The following is a 27,589-nucleotide window of genomic DNA, read 5'->3' on the forward strand; positions in this document are numbered from 1 at the left end:
CACCCGGTCTGTCCCTCTATTTGATTCGGATACAACATGCGGACCTCAACGCTCTACGGAGCCTTGTTGCTGGCTCTGATCCGTGCAGCAGTCTCGCAAGATCCGAACGACTTCTCCGACAACTGTAACTATGCGAGCCCGTATCCTCCTTACAGAAACCCGGAATGGTTATGCGATGTCTGTGGTAGAGAGTTCCTCAGGGGCAGCGCCCCCTTCGTATGCCAACCCGCCAACGCAACCGTAAGAAAACCCCCTCCTCGATCCGGTTCTGCTCTCCTCCGTTATTTTCGCCAGACTAACACAACGATTTCGTGGTTCCCTTCACAGTTCGATGATAAGCCCCTCGGTCCCGTCGGCAGTTATCAACGCATCAACTTCACCAACTTCGTGACCGTCTCCGGCGCGCTCTCCGCCCCTCTCCTCCCCCTCATCCGGCCCGCCGTGCCCCCGAACTTCGCCAAGGTCCCCGCCGGCAAGACCGGCGTGCTCGACTACGCCATCGACCTCGTAAATTACACGCGGCTGGGCGGCTTCCTCAGCTCGTTCCGCTACGCCTGCGCGGCGCCCGCGACCCGCGTGGCGGTCCCGTGCGTCGTCACCGTCAAACAGACCCGCGTGCTCGGCGCCACCCCGCCCTTCTCCTTCGCGACCGACACTTTCACCTTCCGCTCGAACGGCAGCGTCGCCGGCGGCCTGGCGGCGTCCCCGACCATCCGCTCCGGCTTTCAGCAGTGTATCAACGCCACCATCCAGGCCAAGTGTCCCAACGGCGGACCCGTGGATCTGTATGTCGATGAGCTGCTCCACGGGATCATCGCGACTCGCAATGATAACCTTGAGGGATAGACCTTCGGCTCGGTCGCGCCCTTCTCCCGATCGGGAGGCTGGCCGGGAAAGTCTACGGATTCGCGGCGTTGGGATGGAGAGGATCTCGCAAAACGTACTTCGAGCTTCAGGATCGTTTCCCTGACCATCACTCACTTTCTGGAAGCGGACTGCTCCCGTTCACGACCGAAAAGCCAAGACACACTCCCACAGCTGAATGAAAACCGCGTTGATATCCTACTCTACCTTTCACAAACTCACGAACTGGATGCAACAGGACTGCATGAGGCATCGCAGAGACCGATTATTAGGTTAGTCATCGGAGTAGCCCATCCGATTTGACTGATACCTGTATTCCAAGGGCGATCATTCGTGACTTTCATGTTGTGGGCGAACGAAAACACATACATAGCTGAACAGGAGTGCGATTACTGCTCTACGCAAATTGCGCACAGGACAAATCAGCTTCCGTTTTTTCTCTCCCGTAATCATTTAGTAACAACTTGTTTGTCGTGCGATGCTCTTCGCTGAATTGACAGACGATCATATTGATCGCGCTCGATGCCCAGACCCCTATCGTTCCGATCCCATGAGATCCAACGTATGATTCGAAACCCTCGCCAGCGGCACATTCGTCCTGCCGGATGGCCTCGTCCGCCGAAAGCTCATCTGGCCCCCTTTTTCGCCAAAATCTTCGCCGGCAGGGCGATGTGGACTGTTTTGAAGTGCGATGCCACGATCGGCGGAATCATAAACTATGCAAATGCAAAGTGTCCGATGCAGCATTTGGGCGTCGAATGACACGCAAGGGGCAAATCGTTGTTGAGTCGGTCGATGGGTTGGTTTATCGATGATGTTTCCCGTGGCTCTTGTGTCTACACAAAACCCTGCTGGGCGTCGCTTGGCAGAGTCGTCATGGGGTTATGAGTTGGCTCGCGAGTGCGAGGAAGAATAGCCTTCTCAGATGCATGATTGGTTTCGATCTTTCTCGTTCACTAGTCGCTCATGTCCTCGTCGTCTTCCATCAAATCGACACCGTCAAAATTGCTTTCATCGTCATCGTCAGACTCAGTGTGCCGAGGTTCTCGGTCCGGCGCCACGGTATATCGACCGGGTCCGAGCAAGTGGACTTTGATTTGCTCCACGCGGGCAATGCGCTCCGCCGCATCTTCCAGCCATTCACTTACGGTCCGACCTGTCCGCATGCGATACTCGATCTTGAAATTCGACTTGTGCGGGAGCAGAGGCACGACACCGTCCGTTGGACCGCTTTCGGGTGCACACTGAACAAATACGAATCTCTGTTCACTCCGATCTTCCCTCATCGGACCAACCACGATATCACCAATCATGATGGTCCGCACGTGGCTGGTTGACGCGAATGCTTTGGCCAACTGTTTGAGAATGGTTGGGAAAATCTGTTTGACGACCTCGAAACCGGCATGCGCTGTATCTTCGTGCAGAACGCATAGCTTCCACAGACTAAACTCTCGAATCCGCCATTTGGTCAAAAGCTTCAGCAATGTGCTGCTCGCCAGGCGCGCGAAACCGATGTCCAACTTTTGGAGATTCGCAAACTCTGGCGATGGAGGATAGTTTTGGCGAAGCCATTCCGGCGGGAAATGAACCTGATCAAACTGATCCAACCGATCAATCTCATGAAACCGTTCCTCATCCCCAACTATCCGTCGGAGCGTGTTGTCGTCAAGATCAGCCACGACGTCCCTGGTAGAAATTTCGGTTTCGCTCGCAGGCTTTGCAAGCCATGTCAGCAAAGGGTCTGAAGAGGAGCAGTTGACCATGTTGAGACGGAGCGCTTCCAACTTCTTCGCCGCCACCAGAAAACTTTTTATCGGTGCCAAATCTATGTGTACAAGATACGTGCTACCGATATTCAGGAATAGCCCTTTCAATGTGCCAACGATCTCCCGCACGGCAGGGCCCGTACGACCGTTGATTACATTGAACGCCGACTCCTTCAAACCGTGTGCGGCGTTGATAAATACCTCGACCCCTTCAGGGTGGACACGAGCCATGCCCAGGGCAGTCAAAACCAGGGAGAATGTCATTGACACTGCATCGGGAGTATTGTGGAACGATAGCGATCGCGATTCTTCATGGAGGGACGATGGATCCAAACCGACGGACCATCCGTAGCTACGCCATCTCGCCTTCGGACCATCCCGGGATCGATTGGGCCCAGAATAATCTCGGACACCTACCGTGATGAGGTTGGGCAGTTTCGTGAAAGCCTCAACGAGCATGTCTCTTGCTTGACCTGACCACAGGAACGTCTCTGCGTCGGGCTCGCCCGCCAGAAGGAGGACTCGCTGCGAGTCGCTTTTATTGACCCTCTCTGCGCTGACGATGACATATTTAAGATATCTGGACAGGGTTGGATGGCTGGCGATATCCAGGAGTGCTTGTAAGCTGTGTTGCTGTAGCATGAATTGCCTCTTGACGAAGAACTCCTTTGCGAAGCTGTCGAAGAGGATCTGTTCGATGTGTTTGCACGTGCCGCGCAAATGACCAAGCTCTACCGTGGTGAGATGCCTCGAGACTTGTATAATCATCTCTGGGGGAAGCGATAAGATGAGTGGTGGTTGCGACATGTTGCTGGCCTCCACCCGGCTGGTGGTGATATTCGGGGTTGGAGAGGTGACTGAAAGTGAATGTCGAGGTGATGTTGGATCGATCTTATGGCAATATTTAGTATTGGATTCGACTTCGGATGTCTCCGTATGTCAACGAGGAGTCTTGTCCGTGAAGCTGAACATATGATCGTCAGGCGCGATGTCGAGGAAGATCCGCTCAGATGACTTCGAGGAGGACTTTATATCACAAGCACGTGATGAAGACAGGGCTGCTTAAGATGTTAGAGAATCAGGCAACATCGCCAATCACGATTCATCTCAATGGAGGAAGTCCCACTGTCACGAGCAGTCTTGTGAATGATGTGCGTGGACACATGCCTTCAAGTTCGCCTTCCATGGAAATCTGCATAATAAATAACAGCCAATTGTGCTGGGGATGAGGCCAGGCATCAGGTGCAAAATGATTGGTCACATCGCCGTACCTGCCTGCGCTTGTGCTCGGCTTCTTCCGCTGACCCGTCACTTTCACCTACGCTTCACTGTGCTGGGCCGGCCCTGGGCTGTGTCTCATCAATGCTCACCTGCACCTACATCATTGCGGCGGCGGAAGGATTGCCAATGCCAATACCCGATCAGACGCATCGCTCACAAATATATAACAAACTCTTGCCCTCTCTCGATTCGGTCTCTTCCACGTAGACATACTCTTCTTCCCTCACCCTCGTAACTTCGTTGTTTCAGACCAAATATGCCGGCTTTACGTCAGCGAAAACGCGCCGCGTCTCCGGCAGACGACGGGGACACGCAAGCGGCCGACCCGCCCAAAAAGCAGGCCCGGAAGGGCAAAGCTTCAACAACAGCGGCTGATGATGATCACAAAGCAACAAAATCCGCGGCAAAGAAAGGCAAAGCTGCCAAAACAAAGGCTGAGCCTGTTGATGAAGATGAGGATGCCGCAGACGATGCCCCAGCCGACGACGCGTTGAAGGAAGCTGATCCTAAGACCTCCTCCGCTCAATTTGCCCATTCCGACAATCTCGTGATCCCAGTCGACGACATTTGCCCATTGAATACGTCCCATTCGGTCTATGTCAATCCCGACGACGGTATAATATACGACGCGGCATTGAATCAAACGAATGCCGGCAACAACAACAACAAATTTTACAAGCTGCAAATCCTCACAGACGGCAAGGGTGAATTCAAGACATGGAGCAGGTATGACTCTCAACTACAAGAACAAACTTAGTATACATGTGCTGATGACCTCTGGAGATGGGGAAGGGTCGGTGAACGCGGGCAAAGCGCCTTGCTTGGCTGCGGAACGCTCGACGATGCTATGAATAATTTCGAGAGAAAATTCAAAGACAAGACAGGCCTGAAATGGGCTGATCGGACCGACGAGCCGAAGCCGAAAAAATATGTATTTGTCGAGCGCAGTTACGAGCCGGAATCGGACGACGAACCCGATGTCAAACCCAAGTCGGAAGGCGATGGCGGCGAGAAGATCAAGGTTGAGCCACCAGAGTGCAAACTCGAGAAACCCATTGCATCGTTGATGGAGCTCATCTTCAACCAAGCTCACATCGCAAATACCATGGCCTCACTCAACTATGATGCAGCCAAATTACCTCTCGGCAAGTTGAGTAAAGCCACAATCACCCGTGGTTACGAAGCATTGAAGAAGCTCGCCGCCGTGCTGGACGACCCGTCACTTGCTCAATCAGAGTACAACTCTCCCATCCACACAGTCAGCGAGGATCTTTCCAACCGGTACTACTCGTACATCCCGCATGACTTCGGAAGGAATCGTCCACCGATCATCAGTGATATCGATCATCTCAAGAAGGAAGTCCAATTGCTTGAAAGTTTGACGGATCTCAAGGACGCCGATGCCATCCTCAAGATGGAGAAGAAATCTACGGACAATGTCCATCCTCTGGATGCTCGCTACGAAGGCTTGAAGATGAAGTCCATGGCATCTGTGGAGCGCGATTCGGATGAGTTCAAGGGTATCGAAGACCTGCTCGTCAAGACCCGCGGCGCCACTCACGGACACAATTACGAACTCCTTGACGTTTTTCGTATTGAACGTCAAGGCGAGCACGATCGTTTCAAGGCCAGCAAATTCGCTTCCATCCCAAGCGACCGACGACTTCTCTGGCACGGCTCGCGATCGACAAATTACGGTGGTATTCTGAGTCAAGGACTTCGTATCGCGCCTCCGGAAGCTCCAGTATCAGGTTACATGTTCGGAAAAGGCACTTACTTAGCTGATATGGCATCGAAATCGGCCAACTACTGCTACGCGCATATCAGTGGCGGCCATGCGCTCCTCCTCCTCTGTGAAGCTGAGTTGGGTGCTCCAATGCAAGAACTGACCAATGCTTCATACAACGCCGGCGAAACCGCCATCCAGGGCGGGATGTACTCCACATGGGGCAAAGGTACCACAGCACCTCTGGGTTGGAAGGACGCGGCTTCGATTCATCCTGATCTTGCTGGTGTCATGATTGTAAGTCCCAACACTTTCTCCATGTTTGTCCTGAACAATTCGATCGCTAACGCGTGACTGCTATAGCCTGACACGACCAAAGCCCCTGGTCCAACGAATGTGCCAAATGCATACCTGCAGTACAACGAATACATCTGCTACGATGTCGCGCAAATCCGCCTCCGGTATCTCCTGCGCGTGAAGATGTGAAGAGAACGATCGATTCGCGCGCCTGTCGCGTTTTCGAAACCCATTTGGGAAAACGAGAGAAGAGTCTCGTTCCTGCAACACATATAGCTTCCACCCACGTGTCTGAAGCGAAGTCTTCCAATGAATAATGGATCCTGTACTCCGAGAATGGAAATGTATCATACCATCAGCAATACGAAAGTTGTGTTACAATGTGTGCCTTTGAATGTCCTGTTCCTGCACGCAACTAAAAATAGGTGAGGGGACTGAACGCCTGTTTACGCCCATTTACAGTCGGCAGCCAATACGGACCCGAATTAGGGCCCAACACGCTCCATTCGTACTGTCATTGCCGGATCCCTTTTCAACATGTACAACTGTGGTCCATACACATGGAAATCACGACGGGTATTGACCATCAGCGCAGATATGATGGTAACGTCAGTTCAGGAGACGAGATGGACGACGGCACGATGTCCACAGGTGTTCTGGCAGCTCTGTCTACATTGATGTTGATGCATGTGATGACTCTGCTGGTACCTGGCGCTCTCGGTTACGGGGACCAAGCTAGCGTCGACCACTATGTGTGACTAAACCTCAACATCACCACAGGCCCGGGACTTGGCATTGGATTCTCATGTCGCTTAGATCACTGAGAAAATCTCGACTTACGATTGCAATTCCGATGAATGAAATTCGCGATAGGATCTTCGTATACGCAGTCCCTTGTCGCGTTTGGGGACTACGTCGCGCTCGCGCCCCGATCGACGGAATTATCAAGAACATGATGAACGCGAGATGACTGCGCTCCTTTATCGCAGGCTAGTGCTCCTCCCTGCAGCTTGTCCACTAGTCTGCTTCCGTGCACAACGCTACGCAACGCTCAAGCCTCATCAACAATCAAAAGTCACGGTGGTGGCCACGATGGATGCTGGACGTGAGAGGAAGCGGGGCTTGCTTACTTCTCTTTCCTCACGGCAAATCTGGCCACCCTTCGATGTCGGACAGTCGTTCATATGTAGTCCGAGGGCGATCAGAGGCCGTGCCCGCTCGTCGCCGACTGTCCTTTCTGCGAATCATTTGCTGTCGCCATCGTAAGCATCAACTACAGCAAGAAAAAAATCCGCCGCTTGTTACACTGTTCGCCTTCGCATAGTCTTTTTCCTTTCGGCCCCTTCTGCGCGGCGCCCAGTCGGGATTTTTATTTGGTACTCGATTGCCCGCCCTCGGGTTGAGATCTGGTCTCCGTAGACAAGTCCAACGTCTCTGCGTGTCATCTCTGTCTGACCACACGCGCACGACAATTACCAGGTTGTCGTGTCGCGAAAATGGTAGTTGTTCTGCTACCAATCCTTGCCACATTACTTGGGCGCGTGGCGGCAGCAGATTTCAACTACAACCTCGCCGGCAACAGCGGTGGGCCTGGCACCTCCAATAGCACATTCGGAACTCCGAGGATATGTGCGGCGAATGCCGGATCGCCCAATGTCGTGAGTGTCACGAAAGACCTACTCTCTCACATCGCCATTTCGATGGACTAACAAAGACGTGACCAGACGGGCTCCCAGACCATCGCGCCCGACATTCTCGAAGGTGGGAAATCGACCAATCTTTCATTTACACCCGTCAGCTGGCGAACGACGGTATACCAGCCGCGACCGAAACCAGGCGATGCGTCTCGGACAGAGCTTTCGCTCTGGTTTGACACGAATGGAGCTAACTACACCGACAACTACGACCTCGGATGGGATGTCTGCTATTTCTGGATGCTGCCTTTTACTGTCGACACCTTCCTACGAGCGCAGAAAGACAAAGGTGACTGTTTGACTACCCTAGACGCGAACTGTGTGAAGGATATGTCAAACGCCGCAACTGCCGCTGCCCGGCTGCTCGTCGGTCTCCCGACTCCTGGTCCGGATTCCAATCTTACTGCAAACTCATTGCCGAGTGTCTGTGCGAAGATAGCCTCGATTGTGAACTCGAATTTCCCTTCATCTTGTGCGCCATACTTCAACGGGTCAGCATCGCTTTCCGCAGGACCTCCTGCCCTGGGCGGAGCTCTCACCGGCCCCAAATCTCTCGTCGCGGCATCCCAGTGCAAGACAAAGTACGGCAGTCTCATATGGACGCAGATTGGCGCCGCCGACAGCGACACCTATACCTTGTCCACTTGGTGGACCACGGGAATTCTTACTCTATTCCTGCCCATCGCCGACTACGCTCGTCCGGTCACCCTCCCTCAATCCACCGCGGTTGCCACTTGCCTCCGCGCCAACACTGTCGAACCAGGCTCGCTCGCGCCATTGGACGCCCCGCTTCCCACACCACTATCTACATCGAGTTCGTTGAACAACGGAACGACGTCCACTGCGAATAGCAGCGACGGCAGCAGCACCAAAGCCCTCAGCACAGGCGGCATCGTCGGGCTCGCCATCGGCGTGTGTGCCGGGCTCCTCCTCATCGCACTGGGTGCCTTCCTCTGCTTCCGCAAACGCCGCCGTCAGCGACAAGTGTCCGCCGCGGCCAGCTCACATGGCTCCGTGGAAATGGACGGCAAATCCTCTCTCTTGCAACACCGTTTCCCTTCGGAGGCACCCAACTTGAACACCTTTTACGAAATGTCCTCGCACCACCACGGCGCGGAGTTGCCTGGCAAGTCGGCAATGGCACCGGTGGAATTGCCGGCGCCGGTGGAGAGGACTCCGTCGCAGACGCATATCGGCGTCAATCGATGATGATGACGATTGCGTCTGTCCCTGAGCCTGGGGTCCACGAAAGCTAGGAAATTTTTGATTTTGTATATACCACATTTTGTTTCTGTCACGAGCTTTTTCCCGATGTGTGTGGACACACCGCGGCTGGCGCGCAGAGCTATTACTATTGATGACAAACCCGTTGAATTGAATCGTGCTTACTCATCCTCAGCCAATACTTGGGTATTTATTTCTCAGGTAATGTCTATGGAATAGAAGAATGTAGATTGAATCGTGCTGTCGTGGTGATGAAAAGGAGTATGCTTGCGAGGCCTCATGTTCTGCTCTGCTCCGTCTACTATATCACGTGGTTGTGGAGCGGTGCGCAAAGTTCGCGTTGTTGAGCTGCATCTCCAATTTCTTTCACAGCGCGCCCGGGCCAGCAATGCTCTCCCCAAACAGTTGCGTCATAAGAAATTCATTCGTGCACAGAGCCTCTTCCCGCCATTCCAAGATTTTCCTACGACGTCAAGATCTGCACGCATCACTTCGCCGGACTAGGCACGCGACAGTCTAACAATCATTGGGAACTGCTGTCAGGTACATGTACTAGTGTTTTGTCATTGTGACGAGTTTCTCCTCCTCGTTGTTGTCTCGTCAACCAGTACTTTGAGCCGGTTGCCTTCAATTTGTACAATAGAATCGTCCTCCCTTTCCCTTTTGACAATAGCCAGAACATCGTGTCTACTTTTTTCGTATCTTTTCTTGTGGTAATCAATTCACGTCACGAACATCGTGGTGTGCCAGATATTCCGCCAGTATGAAGTGCTTATCGTTGCTTGGCAGCCTTGGTTTGGCACAAGCATTGTACCAACAACCTCTCTACTCGACCTACACCTTCAACCCGCTCGAGCATCTCGCCGGTATCGCGCCATACTTCGAGCCTGCGGATCCAGCTCGCGATCCTTCACCTCCGCAAGGATGCCAAGTTACCCGTGCTGCTTACCTAGTTCGACACGCGGCCATCAATGCCAATGATTTCGACTACGAGTCGTACTTGGAACCCTTCTCGAGCAAGCTCAAGAATACCACTGTCGATTGGAGTAAGATCCCACAGTTGTCTTTCTTGAGCAAGTGGAGCGCGCCCAAGTTCCAGGAAGAGGAACAATTGACACGTACTGGCAAGCTGGAGGCTGCGCAGTTGGGTGTTCAACTCTCATATCGCTACCATGACCTTCGCCTGCCCAAGAAAGTCTGGGCCAGCAGTGCCGAGCGGACGGTCGTCAGTGCTGAAAGTTTCATTCGTGGCATCGAAATGGAAGAAGATGAAATCAGCCTGGTGACTATCGATGAAGGAAAGGAAACGGGTGCCAACAGCTTGACTCCTTACAAGTCATGCCCGAATTACTCTGGCGCAGCTGGATCGAAGAAAAGCAGTCAGTATGTCAAGAAATACACTACGCCCATCTTGACACGCCTACGATCCATGGCGCCCGCGTTCAACTGGACGTCTGAAGATGTGGTCGGCATGTTCGAATGGTGTGGCTACGAGACTGTGGTCCGAGGACAATCGCCATTCTGCTCGCTGGACCTGTTCCGCTCTGACGAGTGGCTGCAATTTGAGTACGGCCAGGATATCATGTACCACTACAATACTGGCTACGGCAGCCCTTACTCCGGTGCCATCGGCTTCCCATGGGTCAACGCGACGCTGAACCTCCTCGACACCCCTGCGAGCAATGATACTCAAGATCTCTACGTTTCATTCACTCACCGCGAGCTCCCACCAACTGTACTCGTGGCCCTTGGCCTCTTCAACAACTCCGAGCTGACCGGCAGCAATAACATCAACGCCACCATGCCGACAGACCGAATCAACTACCACCGACAGTGGATCAGCTCATATATCCTCCCGTTCTTGACCAATGTCGCCATCGAGAAGATGAACTGCTCCGCGGCTGACGGCTTCCAGAACGCTACCGACCCAACCTTCTACCGAGTGCTGGTCAACCGAAGTCCGCAGACTTTGCCCGACTGTTTCGATGGACCGCTCGAGAGTTGCTCGGCGGCCGGAATGAAGAAGTTCCTGGGCGAGAGAGGCCAGTCGATCGGAGATTTCAGTACGGCTTGTGATGTCGGGTACAAGAACACGACCAATGTTCTTTCGATTTTCTCGCAGGATCTACAGGGCGAGACGGTCGGGAAGCGGAGGTCGCTCGCTCGACGATGATGTGGAGATGGAAATGATACTCTGTATTCCTAGGCATTATTTCCGAAGATTTCCGATTCGGAATGATAATACCCATGATTTTGTCAATGCCACCGTGTGATAATGTGCATCAGATATTGAATGACGGCCAATACTACCGACGAATTTCCGACGTCAGCCAATGATGTATCAGCGCCTGCAGGGCAGGTGGGCAGAGAGATATTTATCCAAGCCCGGCCGTGTTTAGCAATGCTGCCTGAGGTCATCACCACTAAAGTGGGTTGACAGAAATGCCCAAACCGAGGAACGGGGGGAATTAGCCTTAGTAATCCTCTCCCTCCCCGGCCCCAAGCCCGCGGGCGGTGGACTTGGGCTCTCTCCACGAAACAGCAAAAGGTGTGCGTGTGCGTGCGTGCGTGCATGTCTGTGTCTGTGGGTTATTACATACAATCATCAAGTGTGTGAGTCCGACCGCTCCGAAGTCCTGCCCCTTCTACTATTGGACCATCATGTCCTCTATTTCCATCATCATCATTCATCGTCCCTGAGCTTTCGCTGACGATGATCAAGACAGATTAAAGGAAGCAGCGAAGTGAGTGTCATTGTCCGCCATCGACCGCCGGGCTGATTGCTGGGAACATGGGGCACGACAGAAAATCCTTTGGCCATTTTCATGATCCCCGGAGTGTGGAACGACCTCTGACTGATGAACCCGTTATTCACAGTCGGATATCTTTGAATATCTCCATATCGCTTCACGCCTTCTGAGCCGTCAGCATTTACAACAAATCCATCTCTTATCAGACCTGCAGAAGACGTTTTGGACTTTTGGATAATAAGTTGGGATCCACCAACGTTGGAGACATCTTGGGCAGCTTTGCTGAGGAGGGATCCTCTCTGCTGGGAGCGTGTTGATAAAGAGCATGAGCATGGCCGGAGCGCAAGGTGGGTACATTTCCCTGAAGGAGAGTGATGGCATGGACGACATCAGTGATGGGCGGGAGAGAGTGCGATCAGGCGGGCGGAATGATTAATACATTCAAGGAGGATCGAGCATCATCTCTGGTCGGCGCTCTTCGCAATGTGAAGATACATCGGGCGAGATGCAGGCTTCGGGATGACTTCTGTCGATGTGATGGCGTTCACGAATTCGAGCATCGCCATCATCTCATCCCGAGACATCTACATCCTATCCCTCGCTGGGCCCACTCATCTAGAGCAAGCATGAAACTCATATACTGACCTGTTTCCATCTGCAGACCACGCTGCGGCTTACTTTGCGAGCTCGCCATCTTCATCCATAAACCGATCGCCCGACACTGCCTCCCTGGTCTATCCCGACCGAGCCATCAGGCCTCTTCCCAGGAGTCGATTGAAGTCGAAATTGTCCCCCGAACAGGTTTCAACGATCGTCTATCCCCTCGAGCCGCCACCGCGAGCACTCACACTCAATTTCAATGCCCGTGAGAACGGTAGCACGACCACCTCGCCTGCTCACATGACCAACGGCGACGCCGCTTCTTACCACAGCCCTCATCACCATCACGAGCATCGCACCGTCCACAGTCATTGCACCTGCGGCGAGCACGGAGACAGTGGTGACGAAGAGGTGGAGTTTGATCACCCCGACTTTCGATATCCTCCACTTCCTCAAGGCGATGGTGTACCCGCGAAGTCAGGCGAGTCTCCCCATCAGCGACTCCTCGCAGCGTCGCGGTCATCAACCAAACCGCCTCCCCCGGGGTCCGCCGCTTCATCTGCAGATGGGTATGAGAGTTTCGAGAATACATCGAATAAGAAGAAGCGGAAAATTCCACTCTCGGGCGTGTCGAACTTGCACCAAAGTCAATTGAGCGCGGAGATGGCAAACATGGGCATCAATGGGCATGGTGATGAGACGGCAGATGCGAGCAACAGCAACACTCCCGCGGGTGAACAACAGTCTCCACAGCATTATAACCATGCGTCTTCAGGAAGTATTAGCGCAGGCTCTGGTACTGGTATCAGCGGCGCTGGTCGTGGCAGATATGGAAGACAGGAGGCTCGCGCTCGTCGGCCGCTAGGAAGCAGCACGATGAATGCGATAAATGGATACAACCCAAGAGCTCCCTCGCGAGGGAACGATGACAAACATGGTCAGGGTAAGCCGAAAAGACAATGGGATTTTATTGGGCGGCAAGTGCTAACATTGTGACGTGCAGACGGTGATTACGAAACCACTGGAGGAATAATCTCACAAGCCATCAAAACAGCCGCAGAACAAGGACCGCTCACGCCGGTAGGAAAGGGTAAAGAAAATATGAGTCTTCTGCAGTCTGCAGCTAGTGCCGGGTCCAGCACCACACCGAAGACACAGTTCACTTTTACCTGTGAATCCGACAGTGCCACCAAGTTGGTTGATCATCATCCATCAAATTCGGCATACTCTACTGGCAGTCCGACTCCGACGCGCACCGGGCCGCCAGTTGACAAATCGCATGGTACACAAACAATGTCTTCTCGAAACCCAACCCCTCAGTACAACAATCGGGCACCACCGGCACCTTCGACAGGCGCCAACCCGAATGGAAATCATCAACAGAATTCAGGTGTCAATCCTGCGCCGGCACCTAAACCTCGACCTCGTCGGAATCCCTCGAAGGAGTATGCGCTGCAGGCACTCAACCGGCAGAAGCAGCAGCAGTATCAAAATTGGCACAGTCGAATAAAGCCGGAAGATATGTGGATTTGCGAATTCTGCGAATACGAGGACATCTATGGTGTTCCTCCGCTTGCCCTCATCCGACAGTACGAGATTAAGGATCGCCAGGAGCGAAAGAAGGCGGCGGAGAAACGACGACTGCTGGAAAAGGCGAAGATGAAAGGTCGGAAGAACAAGAAGAGCGGCGCAGCTGGCAAAGTCGGCAAGAATGGCAGCAATGGCGTCAACAACGCCGGAGGAAACGGTGTCGGTCCTCACGGAGGCCCTCATCAGCCAAATTCAGGAGGTCGACATCCTGACGACGGAGGCGGTGGAAACATCAACTCTCATCACCAGGACTACGACCCGAATCTCCACCCTCTCGAACCCGGTGAGGAATACTACGACGACGAAGACGAGGACGGCGATGAGCTGGACGACGACGAAGACGACGAAGATTACGATGGCGACGAGTACGAACCTGTGCCCGGCGGCGGCATGGACGATCATTATCCGGATCCTCGACATCAGGAGTATTATCATCCGCCGCCGGCCTCACGACTCAGCCAGTCTGCTCCGACGCCGATGCCGCCGCCGCCTTCTCGCTCGTCTTCCTCCCTTGTTGGAGGAGCGCGTGGTGTGGAGGGCGGACGCGAGCGAAGAGTTTGAGTCGGAGCGACCAGTGCGAATGCCATGATGGTCCGGCAAGCGATGTGCGTTATTCTCACCTAGGTACTTCGCTTATGCGTGGCTACTGATGTTGGGATTATGTTGATATGGAATGACGATGAGCCAAGTTTTAGCTCCTCGGATATCTCCAATGCCCTGGGAATGTGCATCGTGATGCTTTCTCCCAACGCGGTCAACATCCCAACGCCATTTACACGGCCAGCGCCATCTATGGCATTCCGCGCTATTTCTCCCTCGACTTTCTCGTCGGTCTTTCCTTGCTTCTGCCGTTTTAGCGTTTCCTGCGTTCAAGCTTTGGATTTTCCTCGTTGTTTTTCGCGTTTCCTGACTTTCTTTCTCTTTCTGCGTCCTTGGATTCGGCTGTTTTTTCAACTTTACATTCTTGCGTTGCACTTTCTGTTGTCTATTTCGTCCTCCATACGTTGCTCCCCCTTTCCCCTTTGTTTCCTTTATTCAGTCATCGCCGTCATCCCCATTAGCATCACCGATACCATCATCAGCATCATCAGCATTCACCACAACACAACATTTGCATTTCTCCGGCGGCATCGTCGCGGTCACACGGGACTGCCACCGGCGTCGAGATTCAGTGGAGGAGAGGAGGAGATAGGAGGAAGAAGAGGGGAAATTGAGGAGGAGAGGAACAATATTTAGTCAGGCACTGCGGCCTTGAGGAAGAGGAGGAGAACCAGGTCAGATGAGAATCACGCAGCTATACGTGGCATCCAGTTTCTATCACATCGCTGTATCCAGAGAGGCGAAGAGCGCGCGCTCTCGGAATTTCACGTTAGCCTACAGCACCTTCGTACAACTTTGTCGGTAGAGTAGTAGTAGATGAGCTCGCGTGAAGGGTCAAGAGAGAGGCCGATAGGACGTCAATTGAAAACACACTCCACTCTTGTCTATTCTTCACGCCACCACATTGGCATCAGCATCCTCCTCCTACATGTCTCGAGCGTCACCTCATCGCTGCCGTTGACTTCGCTTTCCACAACGTCGCATCGCAGTCGGAATACATAGATTGGTCAAGAAGGGCGTAACTGCGTGCCCTTTCTGCTTACTCATGGCCTTGACGAAATGGCATCACCTCCGTGCGTTTATCGCAACCCATCATCATTGTCATCACTCACTCGGTAACACTTGCCCTATGCACTTGTCCTGTTTCTTCGACGTTTCGTCAACTGTCCCCTCCATATTTCATCCTTTGGCTTCATTACCAATTCGGCTACTGTTTCCGCCTATCTCGTGTGTGAGCGTCATCTCATCACGGCTCATCAGGACGTGGGTTGACGATTTGTTCGAACGACAATGGTGGACGCCATGGCCGTTGGTTTCTAGTGATGCTCCACTCGGTCGACGATGTACACACTCGCTGGCTGGTTTTGGCGTACGATATCAACATCACGCACCTGCCCCGTCCTCCGACATGGAGACGGATGCTACAGAAAGATGCACGTGTCACAATTTTGACGCGCCACGGCTCGGCAGCTGCAGGGAAAAAAAGAAGCGGATATCTGATATCTGACATCTCGGCTATCTGTTCCCTGAGATCCACAAAGAGACATCAGTGAACCAGACCAGATCCGGCCGAAGCGGATCAGATGATCTAGGAGAAGGATCATGTCTCACGGGACATTTCACATGAGCTGGCTGGCACGGGACAAACCATCAACCATGAAGATAATACTAAGCAACCAGGATGGCGGAACCCCGCCAACATGGGCTTTCCATCTGAGCAATGCAGCTGCATGATCTCGCGTGCCGGGAAGTTCCTCTCATGCACGTCGCACGCTTCGGCCACGCCGCAAGGCGATTGTTGGTGTGGCGTACGTGCGTGGAAACGAAATCGACATTTGCACGGAAAGGGTCTAGAGCCTGACAGCAGCCACCAAAGAAGCGACACCATTTCCAGGCAAGCGGGGTGCTCGGTCCCGATGGGATCTCAGGACAACCACTCACGCAACACGCCCTCGCCAAACCAAAAATGTCGTGCGAACGCCCTAGTCGCGCAACTCGCAGGGAGCTGGGCGCGGCGCGGGCGAAGAAAAACCAAGCGGAATTTTGGCCCTGCGCACACCACCGCACCCTCAATCCCGGTCGACATGCGGGCGACCAACCTCACTTCGCACATTCGCGACGCTAATTCTCCCTCACTAGAAGCTTTCGAGAATGTGCGTTACCCTTTCCGCCACTCTTTCCGGGGGAGCTGGCGCATTGTCCTCTCGACCACCTGCTGTAACGTTACCGTGCTTCATCTTCCGCCTTCGTCGATCTTATAATCCTGCGACTCGTCGCCGCTTTTTGCTTTCCTAGTCCTCCTCTGTTCGATATCGTTTGTTCCCTACCTGAGGACTGTCCCTACGAGTATTGAAACTCTGTAGGCTATCGCCGCCAAGCACCATGGATGATACTGCGCCCCCAAAGTATGCCGTCGCCGTAGGCAAGGATGTCGACCCTGAACCGGCCGGAACTCCTTCGGACAACTTGTCCCTGAACAAAGTGGACATCCTCGGCGACGAGTTGTCCGATCCTGCCTTGACCAAGAAGATGCATCTCGTCAACAACGCCATTGACGAGATCGGTCTGACTCCATACCATGCGAAACTCTTCGTCTTGAACGGGTTTGGCTACGCGGCCGACTCTCTCATGCTCTTGGTCCAGTCCGTCATTGCCCCGACTGCCATCTACGAATTCAAACCAACTTTCACCACCGGTCTGACCGTCGCCGTCTATGTCGGCATGTTGGTCGGCGCGCTATTCTGGGGCCTGTCTGCTGATATCATCGGTCGGAAATACGCCTTCAACGTCTCCCTACTCATCTCGGCCATCTTCTGCATCGTCGCCGGCTCTGCTCCCAACTGGGAAGTGCTCGGGCTTTTCGTTTGTCTGTCCGCGTTCGGCAGCGGTGGAAATCTGGTCCTGGATACCGCCGTATTCTTGGAGTACCTGCCTTCCAGCAAGCAATGGCTCGTCACCCTTATGGCCTCTTGGTGGGGTGTGGGTCAATTGGTGACCGGACTATTTGCCTGGGCATTCCTTCCCCGATACAGCTGCGCCGGTGTCGACGACGTCTGCAACTGGCGCACCAACGCCGGTTGGAGATACGTGTGGTTCGCCAGCGGTGCTCTGGTCTTGGTCATGAGCATCCTCCGAATCGTCGTCATCCGTCTCAATGAGACCCCCAAATATCTCGTCGGCGAAGGCAAAGACGTTGAAGTGGTGAAGAGCCTGCAGTACATCGCGCAAAAGTACAATCGCCCATGCAGCCTCACCGTAGAGCAGCTCCAAGAGTGTGGACAGCTTCGGCAACATTCGGGCAGCCGCCGCTCCGCACAGTTCAAGCACATCACTGGCCTCTTCGCCACAAGGAAGATGACTCTTAGCACTTCGCTCATCTGGTTCTCCTGGGCGCTCATCGGTCTCGCATACCCGCTCTTCTACGTCTTCCTGCCAAATTACTTGAGCAGACTTCCCTCGCAAACCGTGAATGAGAGCTGGAGAGATTATGCTATTGGAAATGTCGCGTCCATCCCGAGTCCGATCCTAGCTGCGTACATGTGCAACTCTAAATGGTTCTGGGGCCGTCGTGGAACTATGGTATGTTTACACACGAAGAATTTTTGACCATGGTCCATCATGCTAATCATTCCTTAGATCATCGGCTCGCTGCTCACCATGATTTTCATGTTCGTCTACACTCAGATCGAAACCCAAGCTCAGAATTTGGGCATCACCTGTGCCATCGCCTTTTGCCTGGTAAGTCCTATCGTTTCCTTCCGTCCTCTCTATCTCCATATCTCAAAGATATCAATCCGATCTACATTCGACACCCTCACAAAATCCAACAATGCGAGTCTCAAGCGCACTTCCCGTTGAGCTTTGAGGTGATGACATCCAAAATGTCCGGGTGGTGGCCCTTGACACTGCACCTGACTATTGGTGCCCTTCGACTATCAAGCCCGGATCGAGTTTGAGAATGAATTCATAATCGAAAAGCGATGATTGAATGTCTGGGTGGTGGCCCTCAAACACTGCACCTTGAGCGGTCTCGAACCACTCGGTGCCCTGAGCCGGCAAAAGCGACAAACGAAAAATATGCGTTCAAGTCATGTCTGGGTAGTGGGCCTATCACTGCGCTTTGCTATGAGAGGGGAGTGTCTCATGACACTTTTCTTTCTGTGCGTTGCGCCCATACGTACAAGAGCTGCGCCGATTCCATTACAACTCCGTAACAACAAAACGCCGAATGCGACACAATGTCTGGGGTGGTGAGCCTATTCACTGCATCGCTGACCACGATTCAAACCGTGGTCAGCAATGCCCGAACATTGTGTAAGAGAGAAAACATCGCCAAAACGACAACCGAGACCCCCAAACCCTACGTGAACTTACTATTGCGGCATCCTCGTCGATGCTACGGTCTGCGCTGTCATTGCAAAAGTTGCGCTCAGGCGCAGTAACTCGACGACAAATCCAGCGAGACTCGCGCATGATCGTTTTCGACACTCAAGGATCGCCCTCTGTGATGCACCCTGCATATGGTATGCGGCAAATGCCGTGAAACTGCACTGTTACACCCACGTGGATTCGGTATCGGAAACGCCAGAAGAGCTGCATGCCGAAATCATGCAGGTCGTACGCACGTATTCTCCTTGCATGCGGCTCATGTGATTTCCTGCTCCGTTCGTCCGCTTTGTCTGACCGACTCGATGGGACGAATCACTCTCGGGCTTTTGCAAACAGCTGCAACCGAGGACTCTCGCCGCAAACTTCGTGTCCAAACTCGCATTTTCGATTTCTTACCTGCCCATGCGTATGGGCAAAGTTAAATAGATGCCTGCTGGACCTCGCTTCGAGAGACCACGACACCGACGCGGCGGCATCGTCCTGCCATCTCAGGAGATCGAAGTTTCCACACGACGGAAATACACTACCGACATCAACACCAATCCGAAATCCTCATCGTCGAGCCAACCCATCACCTCATTATCAGTGAGACGCTGAGATCTCACCTGCACGATGGAACTCCGAAACGCGCACCTCTTCCCTACCTACAACGTCTACTCCTCCTCATTCATCACCAGCACCTGAATTTTCCAAAAAGTTGCGTCTACTAACATCTCCTCATAGAACATCTACTACGGCACCCTCTACGCCTACACTCCCGAAGTCCTGCCCTCCGCACACCGCGGCACCGGCAACGGAATCGCCATCGCCTGCAACCGGATCATGGGAATCATGAGCGCATTGGTCGGATTGTAAGCCTCCTCCCTCTCTCCTTCCGTTTCCTCCCTCGGCTCCATTTCCAAAAAAAAACGAAATTTCATACGAACTTGTCCCGACTAACCTCGATTTCTTTCCCCCGCGAACAGCTATTCGAAGAAAAACGGCGCCACCACCACCGTCCCTATCTGGGTCTGCGCGGCCCTCTTCGCCGTCATGGCGCTCGTCTCCGCCATCTTCCCCTTCGAGCCTCGCGGTCGGAGAAGCTCTTAGATGAGCATTTCCCCCGTGTCGGACAAAGGTCACAAAGGTATCTGTGGGAGAATTTCCCGCGAAGCCCCACATCGCCGCGCAGAATCCCGGAAGCGGCACGCCTTCGCCTGGGCCGGGGGGGACGCGAACAAGGGGAAACTGGATGGATGGATGGATGGGATTGGGGTGGGCTTTTTCCACATGAAGGAATGAGGGACGCTGTCGTTTTCGATGTGCGGCCGAGGACCTGGCTTGGCCTTTTTTTTCCCACACGCCGGGCGGCCTCATCTCGGTCCGCGGCTCCTGGCGGTGTCAGGACCACGGGGCCATGGCTCTGCTGCTGCTGCTGTTGTCGTTGTTCTCGCTTCCCTGGAAATTGGATACCCCCTCACTATGAATTGAAGAACAGATATCTTTTCTTGGTAACGTCGCGATCATGCGGTTCAGTCCTTTTCTTTTTTTCTTTTCTTCTCCTTCTTCTCCTTCCCATGTCAAACGATGATCTTGCAGCTCTACCGATGTTGGATGGCGATGTCATCAGATCGAGATAGAGAGGGAGCGAGACAGGGAGGGAGGGAGAGAGGTACGCATTGCATTGCGTACGGGCCTTGTACAATTTCGAGAACGGAACAAAAGGGGGGGAGAGAGAGAGAGATTAATCTCTGCGTTGCCACCCGTCTCGGGTTCTCCCCATCCTGAAGTAGAACCACAAAAGCATTCGAAAGCAGCCACGCTCCTTCAACAGCACACACATTTCGGCTCCGGGGAGAAAAAAAAAGAAAAAGGCCCCATCCCTTCACTTCATCCATCCCTCCCATCTCCACATCTCGTCTCCGGTCCGAAACGGAAAAGAAAGGAAAATAAAAGAGCGACCGTTCCCGCTCAGCGCGACGCACGGCACGAGACCCCCTCGGCGTGGACGTGCCATTCGCACCGCCTCGCCCGCCGTAAGAATTCTCCACTCGGCAAGTGGAATTGCTCTCCGCCGCGGAGGGCTGCCGCTAAGTGGTCTCCCCGTGGACGCAACTTCTCCTCCTCATCCGCTGTTGCTGCGTGCGCATCATGGGGGAGGGGGAGTTGGAGGAGGAGGAGATGTTCGGCCCGGCGGAAGATCCCCGCGATGGAGTCCTCGATCGGATCGATTGCGGCCCCCGAGCAGGGGATCCCGCGGCTGCCGTAGAGGACGTCATCTAATCGGGCGAGGGCGCAGGATGACGCGTCTTCCTCCATTTCAGCAGCAGCAGCAGCAGTGAGCTTGTCGCGGTCGCCTCCGGGCCGCCGGACTTCTTCCCGGGAGCGATGGCGATGGAGATGATGATGACGATGGGCGAGCTCGATCGCGAGCGCGCAGAGGAATTCCCCGAGGAGGGAGATCCCCGGGAAACCCTGGAGGAAGACTGGGGTCATTTCCTCCGCGGTGGGGAGCGTGTGGCTCGTGCAGATCTGGGCGAGGAGCTGGTCCATGAGGCGGTTTTGGAGCATGGGGATGTCGTGGTGGTCGGCGAAGATCCAGAGGGTGAAGATCGTGGTGTAGGAGAGGGGGTTCTGGTCTGTGGATGGTGATGGTGATGATGCCGGGTTGGTGGTGGGAGCGGTCGTCGTCGTCGTCGTCGGGTTCGTGGGGGGATGGAGATTGGTTGTTGGGGTGAGGGTCTTCTGCTTCTCATTTGTGGACTCCGAGGGGAGCGATGAGAGGGTATCTTTCTGGGATTGTCTCCCATAGATGCTGCTGCCTTTGCATCTAGGTATTGTTATCTCCCCTTGCCCCTTGTTTTGCTTCATCCTCAAAGCTTTTGATGACGACAACATTCCCGAGAAAGAGCCCGTGTGGATGAACCTGTGAAACAGTGCGAAGAGCCCTGGATCATCCACACGACCGAGCACGACCCGTGGGAATCTCCCGGACAATCGCCCTCTGGCGACGACGACCGCTTCATCACGACGTTGGCAAGCCCGCGTGATCTCGGCGTCGAAGATGGACGAGCACCACGCCATGACGCCCTTATCGCAGACGAACGAGACGGGCCCGCGGATCCCGGGTCTGCGCGGGACAACGAAGAGGACTTCTCGGCCGGTGAAATGGCTGTCGTGGATTTTTCGCATAGGTCAGTGATTGCTATGTGGAAGAGAAAATGTATCTATCCGTTGGAGGGATGGGAGAGAGAATGTCTCATGCGTACCTTCTCGGTTGGAATTCACCTGGGATGGAGTTTGACGATGCCTCTCCCGGCAGAGGTCCAAGTCCAGGTACAGACTGTGATGATGAGGGTGGTGGTGGCATCGAAGGTATGATCGAGACCATTGCCGTGTCTTCCACTGCTGTGCCTTCCACCACTGTGGCCGACGGTGGTCGACGAGGGAGTAAGATCGTCATCCTCGAAGATCGTGCGTCTCTCTGAAAAGTGTGTGTGTGTGTTTGTGAGTATGTGTGAGTGTTTGTAACCGTCCCAGAGAACCACCAAGGAAGACCGAACTCGGAGATGCGTGTTCCTTGAGAGAAAAAGAGGGAGAAGTAGATCAAGACTCTTCAGACGCAAGGTTTGTTTTTTCCTTCTTTTCTTTTCTGTCCCACGCAGGTTTCGCGAGGGAGCGGTGGTGGAGGTGGAAGTGGAAGTGGTGGAGTATCAGTATAAGTATCAGCAGCAGTATCAGCGCCAGCGGCAGCAGTCAGAGAGAGAGACACATATAGAGAGAGAGAGAGAGAAATAAAAAGGTGTTTGTGTGCTTGTGCTGGTACACCAGGCAGACAATGAGACGAAGTGAAACGAGATGAAACAAAAATGAGATGGCAGATGGCAGATGTTGTGGCATGTGAGGTTTCCTCCCCTCTATTCTTTCCATTTTTTCCCCTTTTTGTCCTTTTTTCCTTCTTCTACTTCACTTCCTTTTCTGCTCCAGTACATGGGTGGCGTAGCGGTCCTCGGAATTGGTGATGTTGATATTCGATCGTGATATATTCTCTTTTCTTTTTCTTCTTCTGTTTTTCCTTCTCTTTCGGGCTTGTGATTGGGGAGGGGAAAGGCTTCGATGGTTTTATTTTATTTTGGGTTCTTTGGTTTTTCAGGAGGAGAGGATAGAAAGAGGGAGAGAGAAGAGAGAGGATATATATATGGACGGTGACCATCGCGTGATGCAGGCTCCCGCGATGGGGGACTCCTCGACCATGTGCCAAAGAATGAGATTCCGTCACGCCAAGGTAGAGCAGGGCAGGTTTCTTCTACTCGTCCTTCTTCTCGACTCCATCGTGAGCAGTCTCATCATCATCAACATCACCGACCTTCTCCTCGTCCCCGTCCTCCAGCCAGCCCCGACACATGCGCACGGCGCGCTCCCACCTCGCGAACGACCTCTCGCTCTCGGCGCGACCGATGGCAGGTTCGAAGACCGTCCCGCCCTCCTCGCTCGCCCCCTTCAGTTCCTCCAGGCCGGTCCACACGCCGAGCGCCAGGCCGGCCGCGATGGCGGCGCCGAGGGCGGTGGTCTCCAGCATCTTGGGGCGCGCGATCGGCCGCTGGCTGATGTCCGCCTGGATCTGCATGCACAGGTCCGACTGCGCCATCCCCCCGTCGACGGTGAGCCCGTGCAGCCGCCGCGAGCTGTCCTGCTCCATCGCGTGCAGGATCGCTTTGGTCTGGAAGCAGACGGCCTCGAGCGTGGCGCGCGCGATGTGGCCGCGGGAGGTGTGGTGGGTGATGCCGACTGGCGATTTCCACGTCAGGGATGAGGTCGAGGTCGGCGGAGAGGGAGAGGAGAGAGGGGGGAGAGGGGGAGAGGAGAGACTCACACATGGTGCCTTGCGCATCGTCGATCCAATACGGCGCGAAGAGCCCGCTGAACGCCGTGACGAAGACCAACCCGCCGCTGTCCTCCACCGAGCCCGCCAATTCGGTGATGGCTTCGGAGGAGTCGCCGAAGCCGAAGTTCTTCATCAGGAACTTCACGCCGGAGCCGGCCACGGCGATGCTGCCCTCGAGGGCATAGGTCGGCGTGCCGAAATCGTACGCCACGGTCGCGAGCAGCCCGTGCCGTGAGATGACCGGCGTCCCGCCGACGTTGTACAGCAGGAAACACCCCGTCCCGTAGGTGTTCTTCGCGCTGCCGGGTTCGTAGCCCTTCTGCCCGACGAGCGCGGCGGATTGGTCGCCCAGGCAGCCGGCGATGGGGCAGCCTCGGAGGGCCCCGTCGGCGATGCTCCCGTAGGACTCCGCGCAGGACGACTTGGCGATCTTCGGGAAGTGGATCTTGTGGAGGTCGAACTCGTAGGAGAAGAACTTGAACAGCTCGTCGCTGTAGGACACGGTGTGAAGGTCCATGAGCATGGTGCGGCTGGCGTTGGAGGCATCGGTGACGAAGACGGGGTTTCGCGCACCGCCGTTGAGCTTGTAGGTCAGCCAAGAGTCGACGGTGCCGACGGCGAGCTCCTCCGCCTCGTAGGTCTTCCGAATCGTCTCATCGTTTTTGAGCAGCCAGAGCAGTTTGGTGACGGTGGGATATGAGGAGAACGGGAGGCCGCATAGGTCCTTGATCTTGTCGCTCCCCGGTCTCGCTCTGAGTTCCCGGGCGATGGATGCCGTCCGCGTGTCGGTCCAGACGATGGCGTTGTGGATCGTCTCGCCGGTCTTGATGTTCCAGCATACGATCGTCTCTCGTTGGTTGGTGATGCCGATGGCTTTGATGGCGCCTTTGCGATGGCCGTCCGATTCGAATTTCTTCACCGCGCCTTCGATGCAGTTCTGGACGGACTGGAAGATCTCGTTGGCGTCGTGTTCGTGTCGGCTGTGATGTCGATGAAGGTCAGGTCTGATTCTGGATCGCTCCCATCGTGCACGAGCATGGGATGATGGGATTACACACACCCCGGCTTGGGATAAATCTGTTGGAATTCCTCCTGATGAGATGCGACGATCTCACCCTGTTTGTCGAAGATGAGGAAGCGAGTGCTGGTGGTGCCCTGATCGATGCTGCCCACGTACACCTCCGACGCGTCGGATCCCATGATCGCGGGGCAAAAGGTTCACGGGAGGAGTCTGTGAGAGCACTCGACGAGATAGGTGAAGGGCGGGACGAAGCTCATGGGTGGTATATTCCGATCACTAGGTAATTCTGTTGTTCCCACTCGGATTGTTCTCGAACGATCACCAGTGAGTGCATCACGACAAAGTCCACGGGTTGCTCACCAACACCCACCCACACACACACACAATCGCCAAGGTCCGAAGCTCTCACGACGGGGCTCGGGGCTTTGGAACATTATTGCTATGGATGTCAGTACTAATAACAATAATAATAACGACCAGCAAAACAGATGAGTACAATTGTATGATCGTTGGCTTATTATTCACAAGATTTTGTCCAGTATTGCTCCGCTATCGAGTGTCTGTTGCATATGATCCGACACGCAGCGTCTTGAATGTGCTGGTTTTGCAATGTCGTCGCTGCCGTGTTTGTTGAGCGGCGCGCCAATGAGTACGAATCGAGGGGTCACCTTGTGTCTATTCCAGCCGCGTGGGAGAGTGACCTTTGACAAAACGCTCCGTCCCTTGGGTCAATCCCATGCGAGCGAAAGACATCCGTTATGATATGTGAGAGAAGGGATTTATCCTCGAGGTACAAATCTAATCAAATCACGACCGACGATTGCGACAGTAATGTCCAGCTGCTCCGTCTTGCCCTTGTTCTTCCCCAAAGATGACATCTGGGCCTGGGTAACCCTAACCAGGACCACGATGTCACCGGTGCAGGGCGAGACCAGCGTATGCGTACGCAAACCTCCCAAGGTTAATTCCAAATTAATCTGGGTACAGTATCAATCTATTTACCGGGCTTGCGTAATGTCACTGACGCGGCAGCTGGACACGGCGGCGGTGTTTCTGTTTCCCTTCAAGCCTGGAACGAGTGAGGGATTTCCAAGGTTCCAAGGTCCTCGTGGATCACGTCGTCTCACAGCCTCTGATGAGAGATCGGTACGGACGTGCCAACTCCATCGATGATTTGATTGTACAGTATATAGTGGATACGATCCTTCGTGACGACGATTCCCCAAACCGAAGAGAAAGCAGGCTTTTTTTCTGGCGCATCGGCAGAGAGAAAAGATTGGGAAGGATGATGATGATGATGGATGATGATGAACCATTCCAGGGCGGGCAGGCGGGCTGGAAATGGGGCTGGGGAAACGTCGGGGACTGTCGGTTGGATGAACGACTGCCCAGGTTGCCCAGGTGCTTGCTGTCCCGCGTTTTTGACGTCAGAGCGATGAATGAACGTACGAGGGGTGCGTGTGCCCCGGAGAAAGCTTCAAGCTTCCAAGGGTTTTGCGACTTTCACAAGCGAACAGGCGAACAACCATGGAACCATCCATCGATCGGGCAAAGCGTTCCTGCAGGTGCTATACAGCTGTAGAGAGAAAGACCAGACCAGACCAAACCAAACCAAACCAGTGCAGTCCTCTCCAGCTTCGAAAACCCACACCTGCATTGCCGAATCCGTGACCTTCGTCGGGCCACATGGGCGCGGTTCAAGCGTGTCGCTGGCTGTGGGTCCGATGGGCGTGCGGCACATGCTTTTGTTTTTTTGAGGAATGAAAGGAAAGAGAGGGGGAGAGAGAGAGAGAGAGTCATACCTAGGGACGCATTCATGCATTGTCCAAGGGTTCTTCCAAGGGTTCTTCACGGCCAGGCCCTATTATTATTGTCACTGTATTATTATTATTATTGTTATTATTACTACTACTATTACAATTGTCGCTGCACTGCCCCGGATCTTGACTCGCGCCCATCAAAACACCCGCCCTGGCTGGCTGGCATTCGACGGCATCTCCTCCTACTGTACCTAGTTATGTGGCTTTTGGATGCACGCCTCCCTGCACTGTGCGTTCTCGCTATAGACAGCCAAACCTCGTGCCGAATGCCGTTCCAATCTCCTTCTCCTCCATCTCCTTCACCAAGCCATCTATCACTAGATCGTGGATCGATTGCGCGTAAGCTGGCAGTAGAGAAAGACATACCGGACACAGCCACAACATAGGAACAGCCATTGCTTGTGTAGTAGGAGGGTCCTGCCGTCTGTTCTCCTCCTACCGCATCTAGACCCCGATGTCAGCTCCCTCCCAACTGCAATGTACATATAGTACACAAATTCATTGGCATGACATACATACAGTACATACATACACCCATCGCCCTTTTATGTATGATAATATCACAAGGCAGATCCCGACAGCTTTCGGCTCATCAGCCAGTACCATGCAGCACAGGCACAGCACAGTACAACACAGCGCAGGACTCACGCCATCCATTCGGAGGATCATCCCATGCCATCCCATCCCATGCCGTCTCCGCAGATGTGTTGTCATTGATGATGATGAAGGTCATGACATACCGTGCTATCATGGTTTGTCGATCTCCTCCGCCGCCGGTGACACAGATCCACCCCTCTTTCCGACAACATCATCATCATCATCATAATCACATGTCGTGACCTGACCAGGCCAGCTGAAAGGAAAAGGGAAAGAGAGAAGAATCAAAGAAAAAACCATGGCATCGGCCAATGACCTGTATCCTCCTCCTACTCGTCGTTCCCCTCCTCCTTCGTAATCGCCATTCCCAGTGACGCCATTCGCGTGTCACTCTCATCATAGTCTTTGACAACTGGAGGTGGGCATTCCAAGGGATATCATCCTCCGCGGGGTCTGTGTGATGGCCGGAAGGAGATGTGTTAGTCGACTCGTGCGTGTCGTGACCA

General features: G+C 54.1%; 12 protein-coding genes across 12 annotated transcripts; 8 read left to right on the forward strand and 4 right to left on the reverse strand.

The window, feature by feature from the left end:
* Positions 1–36: 36 nt before the first annotated feature.
* On the forward strand, positions 37–846 carry K489DRAFT_371263 (uncharacterized protein; the record flags this gene model as incomplete). The annotated part of the gene is made up of 1 exon (XM_033603222.1): positions 37–846. The coding sequence occupies one exon, from the start codon at positions 37–39 to the stop codon at positions 844–846; it is 810 nt and encodes a 269-aa protein (XP_033459460.1).
* Positions 847–1,820: 974 nt separating this feature from the next.
* K489DRAFT_371264 (uncharacterized protein) lies at positions 1,821–3,437 on the reverse strand (the record flags this gene model as incomplete). The annotated part of the gene is made up of 1 exon (XM_033603223.1): positions 1,821–3,437. One exon carries the CDS (start codon positions 3,435–3,437, stop codon positions 1,821–1,823), a length of 1,617 nt encoding a protein of 538 aa, XP_033459461.1.
* Positions 3,438–3,999: 562 nt separating this feature from the next.
* K489DRAFT_381183 (PARP-domain-containing protein) lies at positions 4,000–6,311 on the forward strand. Its single transcript, XM_033605056.1, has 3 exons — positions 4,000–4,637; positions 4,695–5,934; positions 6,001–6,311. The coding sequence occupies exons 1-3, from the start codon at positions 4,168–4,170 to the stop codon at positions 6,121–6,123; spliced, it is 1,833 nt and encodes a 610-aa protein (XP_033459462.1). The 5' UTR covers positions 4,000–4,167; the 3' UTR covers positions 6,124–6,311.
* Positions 6,312–6,989: 678 nt separating this feature from the next.
* Positions 6,990–9,030, forward strand: K489DRAFT_381184 (uncharacterized protein). The gene is made up of 2 exons (XM_033605057.1): positions 6,990–7,592; positions 7,659–9,030. The coding sequence occupies exons 1-2, from the start codon at positions 7,431–7,433 to the stop codon at positions 8,835–8,837; spliced, it is 1,341 nt and encodes a 446-aa protein (XP_033459463.1). The 5' UTR covers positions 6,990–7,430; the 3' UTR covers positions 8,838–9,030.
* A 290-nt stretch (positions 9,031–9,320) lies between these two features.
* Positions 9,321–11,153, forward strand: K489DRAFT_381185 (phosphoglycerate mutase-like protein). The gene has a single exon (XM_033605058.1). It carries the CDS (start codon positions 9,616–9,618, stop codon positions 11,023–11,025), a length of 1,410 nt encoding a protein of 469 aa, XP_033459464.1. The 5' UTR covers positions 9,321–9,615; the 3' UTR covers positions 11,026–11,153.
* Positions 11,154–11,484: 331 nt separating this feature from the next.
* On the forward strand, positions 11,485–14,353 carry K489DRAFT_358660 (uncharacterized protein; the record flags this gene model as incomplete). The annotated part of the gene is made up of 5 exons (XM_033602588.1): positions 11,485–11,949; positions 12,264–13,145; positions 13,206–13,317; positions 13,387–13,949; positions 14,013–14,353. Exons 1-5 carry the CDS (start codon positions 11,928–11,930, stop codon positions 14,351–14,353), a joined length of 1,920 nt encoding a protein of 639 aa, XP_033459465.1. The 5' UTR covers positions 11,485–11,927.
* A 1,643-nt stretch (positions 14,354–15,996) lies between these two features.
* Positions 15,997–16,734, forward strand: K489DRAFT_242930 (uncharacterized protein). The gene has a single exon (XM_033599892.1). It carries the CDS (start codon positions 16,093–16,095, stop codon positions 16,651–16,653), a length of 561 nt encoding a protein of 186 aa, XP_033459466.1. The 5' UTR covers positions 15,997–16,092; the 3' UTR covers positions 16,654–16,734.
* On the forward strand, positions 16,528–18,360 carry K489DRAFT_243123 (MFS general substrate transporter). The gene is made up of 2 exons (XM_033599893.1): positions 16,528–17,971; positions 18,029–18,360. The coding sequence occupies exons 1-2, from the start codon at positions 16,775–16,777 to the stop codon at positions 18,248–18,250; spliced, it is 1,419 nt and encodes a 472-aa protein (XP_033459467.1). The 5' UTR covers positions 16,528–16,774; the 3' UTR covers positions 18,251–18,360.
* Positions 18,361–18,630: 270 nt separating this feature from the next.
* On the forward strand, positions 18,631–19,636 carry K489DRAFT_371270 (uncharacterized protein; the record flags this gene model as incomplete). The annotated part of the gene is made up of 4 exons (XM_033603224.1): positions 18,631–18,706; positions 18,852–19,009; positions 19,208–19,366; positions 19,505–19,636. 4 exons carry the CDS (start codon positions 18,631–18,633, stop codon positions 19,634–19,636), a joined length of 525 nt encoding a protein of 174 aa, XP_033459468.1.
* Positions 19,637–20,434: 798 nt separating this feature from the next.
* Positions 20,435–22,369, reverse strand: K489DRAFT_242851 (uncharacterized protein). Its single transcript, XM_033599890.1, has 2 exons — positions 22,030–22,369; positions 20,435–21,932 (listed from the first exon to the last, which is right to left on the reverse strand). Exons 1-2 carry the CDS (start codon positions 22,221–22,223, stop codon positions 20,732–20,734), a joined length of 1,395 nt encoding a protein of 464 aa, XP_033459469.1. The 5' UTR covers positions 22,224–22,369; the 3' UTR covers positions 20,435–20,731.
* A 697-nt stretch (positions 22,370–23,066) lies between these two features.
* Positions 23,067–24,845, reverse strand: K489DRAFT_410732 (glycerol kinase; the record flags this gene model as incomplete). Its single annotated transcript, XM_033607735.1, has 3 exons — positions 23,067–23,548; positions 23,634–24,625; positions 24,706–24,845. The coding sequence occupies 3 exons, from the start codon at positions 24,843–24,845 to the stop codon at positions 23,067–23,069; spliced, it is 1,614 nt and encodes a 537-aa protein (XP_033459470.1).
* A 1,569-nt stretch (positions 24,846–26,414) lies between these two features.
* On the reverse strand, positions 26,415–27,371 carry K489DRAFT_242846 (uncharacterized protein). The gene is made up of 2 exons (XM_033599889.1): positions 27,002–27,371; positions 26,415–26,930 (listed from the first exon to the last, which is right to left on the reverse strand). Exons 1-2 carry the CDS (start codon positions 27,198–27,200, stop codon positions 26,581–26,583), a joined length of 549 nt encoding a protein of 182 aa, XP_033459471.1. The 5' UTR covers positions 27,201–27,371; the 3' UTR covers positions 26,415–26,580.
* Positions 27,372–27,589: the final 218 nt, after the last annotated feature.

This window comes from Dissoconium aciculare (genome assembly GCF_010015565.1).
Source record: "Dissoconium aciculare CBS 342.82 unplaced genomic scaffold K489scaffold_7, whole genome shotgun sequence".
NCBI lineage: Eukaryota > Fungi > Ascomycota > Dothideomycetes > Mycosphaerellales > Dissoconiaceae > Dissoconium > Dissoconium aciculare.

What these genes read in the sequence shown, in the direction of transcription:
- K489DRAFT_242930 (XM_033599892.1), top strand. Translation starts at nt 16,093, where the DNA reads ATGGGCTTTCCATCTGAGCAATGCAGCTGCATGATCTCGCGTGCCGGG.
- K489DRAFT_242846 (XM_033599889.1), bottom strand. Translation starts at nt 27,200, where the DNA reads ATGACAACACATCTGCGGAGACGGCATGGGATGGGATGGCATGGGATG. An exon ending in GGTGTATGTATGTACTGTAT is followed by an intron (nt 26,931 to 27,001) that starts GTATGTCATGCC and finishes ATCGGGGTCTAG; the next exon opens with ATGCGGTAGGAGGAGAACAG.
- K489DRAFT_381184 (XM_033605057.1), top strand. Translation starts at nt 7,431, where the DNA reads ATGGTAGTTGTTCTGCTACCAATCCTTGCCACATTACTTGGGCGCGTG. An exon ending in ATGCCGGATCGCCCAATGTC is followed by an intron (nt 7,593 to 7,658) that starts GTGAGTGTCACG and finishes AGACGTGACCAG; the next exon opens with ACGGGCTCCCAGACCATCGC.
- K489DRAFT_381185 (XM_033605058.1), top strand. Translation starts at nt 9,616, where the DNA reads ATGAAGTGCTTATCGTTGCTTGGCAGCCTTGGTTTGGCACAAGCATTG.
- K489DRAFT_381183 (XM_033605056.1), top strand. Translation starts at nt 4,168, where the DNA reads ATGCCGGCTTTACGTCAGCGAAAACGCGCCGCGTCTCCGGCAGACGAC. An exon ending in GAATTCAAGACATGGAGCAG is followed by an intron (nt 4,638 to 4,694) that starts GTATGACTCTCA and finishes TGACCTCTGGAG; the next exon opens with ATGGGGAAGGGTCGGTGAAC. An exon ending in ATCTTGCTGGTGTCATGATT is followed by an intron (nt 5,935 to 6,000) that starts GTAAGTCCCAAC and finishes TGACTGCTATAG; the next exon opens with CCTGACACGACCAAAGCCCC.
- K489DRAFT_243123 (XM_033599893.1), top strand. Translation starts at nt 16,775, where the DNA reads ATGGATGATACTGCGCCCCCAAAGTATGCCGTCGCCGTAGGCAAGGAT. An exon ending in GGGGCCGTCGTGGAACTATG is followed by an intron (nt 17,972 to 18,028) that starts GTATGTTTACAC and finishes ATCATTCCTTAG; the next exon opens with ATCATCGGCTCGCTGCTCAC.
- K489DRAFT_242851 (XM_033599890.1), bottom strand. Translation starts at nt 22,223, where the DNA reads ATGACGATCTTACTCCCTCGTCGACCACCGTCGGCCACAGTGGTGGAA. An exon ending in GGTGAATTCCAACCGAGAAG is followed by an intron (nt 21,933 to 22,029) that starts GTACGCATGAGA and finishes AATCCACGACAG; the next exon opens with CCATTTCACCGGCCGAGAAG.